Source organism: Chiloscyllium plagiosum, chromosome 10 (genome assembly GCF_004010195.1).
Source record: "Chiloscyllium plagiosum isolate BGI_BamShark_2017 chromosome 10, ASM401019v2, whole genome shotgun sequence".
Classification (NCBI taxonomy): Eukaryota; Metazoa; Chordata; class Chondrichthyes; order Orectolobiformes; family Hemiscylliidae; genus Chiloscyllium; species Chiloscyllium plagiosum.
In genome coordinates this window covers 87,473,778-87,480,662 of record NC_057719.1, presented here as the reverse complement: position 1 = coordinate 87,480,662, position 6,885 = coordinate 87,473,778, and the positions used below count along the sequence as shown (strand labels likewise).

At 48.5% G+C, this 6,885-nt stretch overlaps 1 protein-coding gene across 1 annotated transcript in view; it reads left to right on the top strand.

Moving 5' to 3' along the window:
- The window catches only part of LOC122554023 (spectrin beta chain, non-erythrocytic 5-like), a 234,174-nt gene that overhangs the window by 95,181 nt on the left and 132,108 nt on the right, over nt 1-6,885 (top strand). The window contains exon 31 of the mRNA XM_043698510.1: nt 4,886-5,031. Coding sequence (XP_043554445.1) covers nt 4,886-5,031 — 146 coding nt within the window. The remainder of the gene's footprint in view (nt 1-4,885; nt 5,032-6,885) is intronic.

Genomic DNA, 6,885 nt, shown 5'->3' with positions numbered 1-6,885 from the left:
GAGAGGAAGTCGTACGAGGCTAGGTTGAGAGTTCTCGGCCTTTTCTCGTTGGAACGGCGAAGGATGAGGGGTGACTTGATAGAGGTTTTTAAGATGATCAGAGGAATAGATAGAGTAGACAGTCAGAAACTTTTTCCCCGGGCACAACCGAGTGTTACAAGGGGACATAAATTTACGGTGAAGGGTGGAAGGTATAGGGGAGATGTCAGGGGTGGGTTCTTTACCCAGAGAGTGGTGGAGGCATGGAATGCGCTGCCTGTGGGAGTGGTAGAGTCAGAATCATTGGCGAACTTTAAGCGGCAATTGGATAGGTACATGAATGGGTGCTTAAGCTAGGACAAATGTTTGGCACAACATCGTGGGCCGAAGGGCCTGTTCTGTGCTGTATTGTTCTATGTTCTATGTACAGTTGAAGTGCAGCATGAATAGAGGCCATTCAGACCTTCTCACCTATGCTGGACCCCTGGAAGACGTGCCACTTTGCAATCCACTTTCCAACTTTTCTTCAAATACTTGCCCCAGTTCAAACATCAGACTTTTTGCACTTATCTTTTGTATGTTCCTGTGGGATTCTGAATTTTCCACTCTCTCAAACCATGCTTTCCACATCTTTAAGGATTCATTGTGTGAACAAGTATCTCTTCCTTTCCCCTTCTAGTTCTTTTGTCATGATCTTGGATACTTAGCCAGCCCCCTGGACTGAGGATCACTTTTTTCCACTCTGGAGTTGTGGGTCCTGAGGTGGCTAAGCAGGATCCACAACATCCAGCTACAATTGGGGGGGCAGCTGGTGTTAAAGGTTGAATTTCATCATCCATGTTTTCCCTCACCCTGCTGGACGCTTCCAAGGTGTGGGAATTAATCCACATTGTCAAGTAGCTCGCAATGGATTTCATCTAGAGAGCAGTCTGATAGTGCACCTTTGTCTTGTGAATGTTTAGCCTTAGGCCATTCTCTCACATGCCTCCGGAAATGGATAATGTAGCCTTGGAGTTTGATCTCCGAGTGTGTGCACTGACACATATCATCTACACATTGCAACTCAATGTTAAAGATTGGTGCGGTCTCGGGTCTGGACTGGAAGTGATACAGGTTGGACAGTTTCCCCATGGTCCTGTAGAGAAACTCCACTCCAGTGGGAAGGGATATGAGGTAGAGTGTTGTGGCGAGGAAGATGGAGAAGAGCATTAAGGCAATGGCACAGCCTTTCTTGACCCCAGTTTGCGCACACATTGTGTGTGGTGGATCCAAGGATCATGGTTTGTGTATTGCCTTTGAGCAGGCAGACAATGCTGATGAATATCTGCAAAATTTGAAAAGGACACTGCATAATCCCTCCATTAAAGTATTTCTTCCAATAAGTGCTCATTCCACCTCTGTCCTTGATGAATACCATTCTGTTCTCAGCTGTCAGCGGGTTAGGTCTTTAGGTACATGGACTATGGATGGTCTTGACTGTGTTGAAGAATCCACACACATCATGGCTGTTGGAAGGTTGATTTATTTCCTCGTGCTTTCCACCCACCATGTGTTCCTTAGGTCACTTTTTTTTTGTTGGACTTTAGCCTTCATTTGTCTGTAGACCTGCTTTCTTTCCCTCAAATCTTACTGGTGTTTTCAGTTCAGGAACATGTTGTGTTGTGATTTAGTCACACCTGGGCCCCCTGGTCATCTTTGTCAAACCCGTCTTGATGTTTCCTGGGAGAGAAACCTCACGGTTTCCTGTGAGTAATGGTTTATGCTGGAGTTAAGGACAGTCCATACGCTTTAGACATTCTATGGTTCCTCTTCATTGAGTTTCTCCGGGTTGTTTGTGCAGCACTGACTGTGTAGGTCGTTGTTGACAGAGATTGTGAATCCATTGTTAGTTATTTACCTGAGGCAGTGTTTCTGATGCTGCTGCTGTTTATTAGGCCACCCTGATCGAGATGGCAGACCGGATTAGGAAATGGTTGGTCCAGCAATGGTCAGCTCCTGTCATGGCACGGGTGGTGTGCTGTTACTTGTGCTCCCTCAACCTAATGATGACCTGGTCAAGCAGGTATCAATATCTGTTGTTGAGGTCTCTCTGACAAAATCAGGTATTTATGACTAGGGTGTGTTCTAGACATTTCATTTGGGGGATGCCATTGTCTTTATCTTCCCTTTGCCTTCCTCATCAATCATACTTTTCCAGATGTTTGTGTCTCTCTCCCAGCTCTGGCATTGAAATCACTAGAGAATCAGCCCATCTTCCTTTGAGACACAGGACAGCAACTGATCAAAGTTGGAGCTGAAATCTTCTTTCGCCCCATCCATTGTTCCTAGGTTTGGGTGTATGAATTGCCAACTGTGTTGGACTATTTCTGGGTTAGGGTGAGCTGAAGTGTCTTGAGGTATTTTTATATCCTATAGGGTGTGGGGAGGTGGAAAGGGCTCACTGAAAGGGTCAACATTTTGGTTTTTTTTTATGGCGAGACCAATTCCATGGAGTCTTCTTCAGATTTACTCTTCTGGTAAAAGGTGTAACTGCTACCTTGTTCTTTGAGCCGAACCTTGTCTTGCCCACTGTGTCTCACTCAGGGCAGTGGTGTCATTGACACAATACCAGAGATCCTGAGCTGTGATAGCAATACAAGGTTCCGGTTGTCCATGCGAATTCCACTTCCCAAACCACATTTGGAGAGGGGGTAGGTGCCTGTACATGGGATCCTTTAACACAGGGTATTTGTACCACAACAACTACCACACAGTCCTGGTGGAGCAAGGTCTTTGTCCAGAGGCAGGGATGGTCACTGTACGGAGACACATGCACGGACACACAAACGCACGCACACACAAATGCACCACATTCAACCACACACAGACACACACACATACTTTTGAGAATCTTCATCCAACTGCAATTGCAAGTACACATGGCTCATGTTCAGTTTTGTAAAGGATAAGCCCCCTGCCAGTTTTGCGAGGGATTGGGTATTTATCCAGCTGCAAATAGCAGTTCACCATTTGTTTAAAATCCCCACAAAAGCAAACTGGCTTGTTGAGCTTTGCAACCGCACAACCGGTGCTGCACATTCCACAGACTACACTGGTTTGATGACTCCTTTACTTTCCAGCCTCCTGATTTCTGCCTGTACTTTTGCTGGTAAGGCAAATAGCACTGGGCAGGTCCTGCAGAATCATAGAATTGCTTCCTGGTCAACATGCAAGGTTGCTTTAGCTCCTTTGTTAGGAGCCTGAAAAGATTCCAGGTGTGTAATTGGGGCTTTACACAAGTAGCTGTTCTCGGTGAATCTTTCTCACCCAACATTGCCCCAATCAAGCTTGGGCCTGGGCCTTTTACTACAATCAGGGATAATTGAACCAGCTGCTTCTCATAGGAGACCAGAAGTTGTACCGTTAATCTGTAAAAGGTTCTCTGGTGTAGGTTCTCAGGCTGCAGAGGTCTTGAGCGAACTTAAGGGTTGGAGTTCAGAGTGGATTTAGTTAAAGATTAGTTCCTCGATCAACCAATCTCAATTGGAAGTGAGTGACCATTTAACCAGGCGTTTATGTTGATTGGTTCTCGTTTGGATTTTGCTAAGCAATGTAACTGTTCCAAACCAGATGTAGGTGGACTGTCGGAGATGTGCAATCTCCTGGATGCCAGTCGATGAGTTCTCTTACTCCCTTTCGATCTAGTGGGACTCCTTTGCTGTCTTGAATGTGCATACCGGCAGCAACTACAATGGTTTGCCGGCCTAGATCCTGAAGAAACTTTTAACCGTTTGGCCGAGACGTGGCTTTGTTTTGGAGTTTTGCTGTGGGCTGACCAGAGTCCCTCTGTTCAGGACATGAACCCTGTGAGTCTGTGCAATTGCCTTCACTGAAGTGGTGTTCCCCAGGCTCAGTTTGACTGGCCAGGGTGACTACTTCCTTTGGAATACCCTGCAACTCAGATGCTCCACTTGCTACATTTTCCAATGACAAAGCCAATTGCGGTGCCTGTGTGAAATCCAGTTGGGCTTCAGCTAGTAGGTGCTTTTGCATGGGTTACATCATTAATCCCACATACCTAACAGTCTCTCAGTATCTCATTAAGGATTAAACCAAAATCACACGTCACCGCCAGTTGTCTTAGTGTTGTCAAAAATTCCGATGTGGATTCCACTGGTTCTCAAACTGCCAAGTCAAACTGATAGCATCCCAGAATTAGAGGAGGCTTGGGGTCAAAATATTCCTTCACTAAATCCGTCAATTCTTGAAAGATTTTAGAAGCTGGCACCTCAGGGAAAGTTAGGCTCCTAATAATGGAAAAAGGTGCGGGTCCAAACACTTGCAGGAGAATTACTTGTTACTTTTCATCTGCCCAATGACATTTGCCCAGTTAAAACAACACCTTCTTTCCACATACTGGACCCAGTCTTAGACGGCATGAACAAACTAGTCAAGCTGCCCAAATAATGGCACGATACCAGAAATGCAAACCCCAACTCAAAGACTGTTACAAGTGAATTTCTTCAGGAGCTTGCTTTTCCCTTGTTGCCATAGAAATAAGTCCATAGAGGCTGGTATCCTGTCACAAAGTCATCCTTTATTTACATGTGGAGGGCCCTTGATACTGATCCAGCTCCCTCAGAGCTGGCGTCAGAGTGAACACAACCTCTAACACTCCTGTTTATTTCTGTCAGACAGGGTTCCCTGATTGGATCAGGTTAACTGCCCCATTGAGAACTCATATTCTATGAGGTCTTTCTGGCTGACCGTGTTACAATCACTGCAGTACTGTCAGTAGTGTGAAAGTGTGGGTGTTAGTGATGTTTTACTGCCGGGGGGGGGTCAGTGTTGGTATATTATACTGTAAGCAGGGCATAAGTGCTGCTACTCTGTCAGCAGGTTGTAACTTGTGTTCTTGCATCCTCAGCACTTGAGGGCACTGTATGAAGTCTTCCTGCACCAGGTGGAGGCCGGTGAAGAGAGGATCCAGGGGGTTCAGACTTTGGTGAGCAAGCTGCTGGAAAATCAACATCCTCAGTCCCAGGAAATCACACTCAGGAAGGATGCATTAAGGTACTGTCATCATGTTACACTACATCAAAGATGCAGAATACACTCACCATCCACTTCATTTATCAGGGATACATTTGTGGCTGAGGAGTTCAAAAAATGCAAAATTTGAGAGGGACTGAGGGGATCACAAGGAGGCATATCTGAGTGAGGGAACAGACCACAGCGAGTCTGCGTGAGTGAGTGAGGGGATCAGATGGTAGTGGTCTGAGGAAGTGAGAGACCACAGGGCAGTGTGTCTCAGTGAGTGAGGGATCACAGGGCGATGTGTCTCAGTGAGTGAGGGATCACAGGGCGGTGTGTCTGAGTGAGTGAGGTATCACAGGGCGGTGTGTCTCAGTGAGTGAGGGATCACAGGGCAGTGTGTCTGAGTGAGTGAGGGATCACAGGGCGGTGTGTCTGAGTGAGTGAGGGATCGCAGGGTGGTGTGTCTCAGTGAGTGAGGGATCACAGGGCGGTGTGTCTGAGTGAGTGAGGTATCACAGGGCGGTGTGTCTCAGTGAGTGAGGGATCACAGGGCGGTGTGTCTCAGTGAGTGAGGGACACAGGGCGGTGTGTCTGAGTGAGTGAGGGATCGCAGGGTGGTGTGTCTCAGTGAGTGAGGGATCACAGGCCGGTGTGTCTGAGTGAGTGAGGGATCACAGGCCGGTGTGTCTGAGTGAGTGAGGGATTTCAGGGCGGTGTGTCTGTGTGAGTGAGGTATCACACGACGGTGTGTCTCAGTGAGTGAGGGATCACAGGGCGGTGTGTCTGAGTGAGTGAGGGATCACAGGGCGGTGTGTCTGAGTGAGTGAGGGATCACAGGGCGGTGTGTCTCAGTGAGTGAGGGATCACAGGGTGGTGTGTCTGAGTGAGTGAGGGATCGCATGGCGGTGTGTCTCAGTGAGTGAGGGATCACAGGGCGGTGTGTCTGAGTGAGTGAGGGATCACATGGCGGTGTGTCTGAGTGAGTGAGGGATCGCAGGGTGGTGTGTCTCAGTGAGTGAGGGATCACAGGCCGGTGTGTCTGAGTGAGTGAGGGATCACAGGGCGCTGTGTCTGAGTGAGTGAGGGATCACAGGGCGGTGTGTCTCAGTGAGTGAGGGATCACAGGGTGGTGTGTCTCAGTGAGTGACGGATCGCATTGCGGTGTGTCTCAGTGAGTGAGGGATCATAGGGCGGTGTGTCTCAGTGAGTGAGGGATCACAGGGCGGTGTGTCTGAGTGAGTGAGGGATCGCATGGCGGTGTGTCTGAGTGAGCGAGGGATCGCAGGGCGGTGTGTCTCAGTGAGTGAGGGATCGCATGGCGGTGTGTCTGAGTGAGTGAGGGATCGCAGGACAGTGTGTCTGAGTGAGTGAGAGATCACAGGGCGGTGTGTCTGAGTGAGTGAGAGATCACAGGGCGGTGTGTCTGAGTGAGAGAGATCACAGGGCGGTGTGTCTCAGTGAGTGAGGGATCACAGGCGGTGTGTCTGAGTGAGTGAGGGATCGCAGGGTGGTATGTCTCAGTGAGTGAGGGATCACAGGGCAGTGTGTCTGAGTGAGTGAGGGATCTCAGGGTGGTGTGTCTGAGTGAGTGAGAGATCACAGGGCAGTGTGTCTGAGTGAGTGAGAGATCACAGGGCGGTGTGTCTGAGTGAGTGAGAGATCACAGGGCGGTGTGTCTCAGTGAGTGAGGGATCACAGGGCAGTGTGTCTCAGTGAGTGAGGGATCGCAGGGCGGTGTGTCCGAGTGAGCGTGGATTCGATCACAGGGTTTTTAACCAATCTATAGTTTGAACTCTTACGTTATACTTCCTGGTTTCAATTTTCTGGTTACACCAACAGGCTTTTTGCTGCATGAATGGTCCCACTAGACGGAATATCTATCCCTGTTGC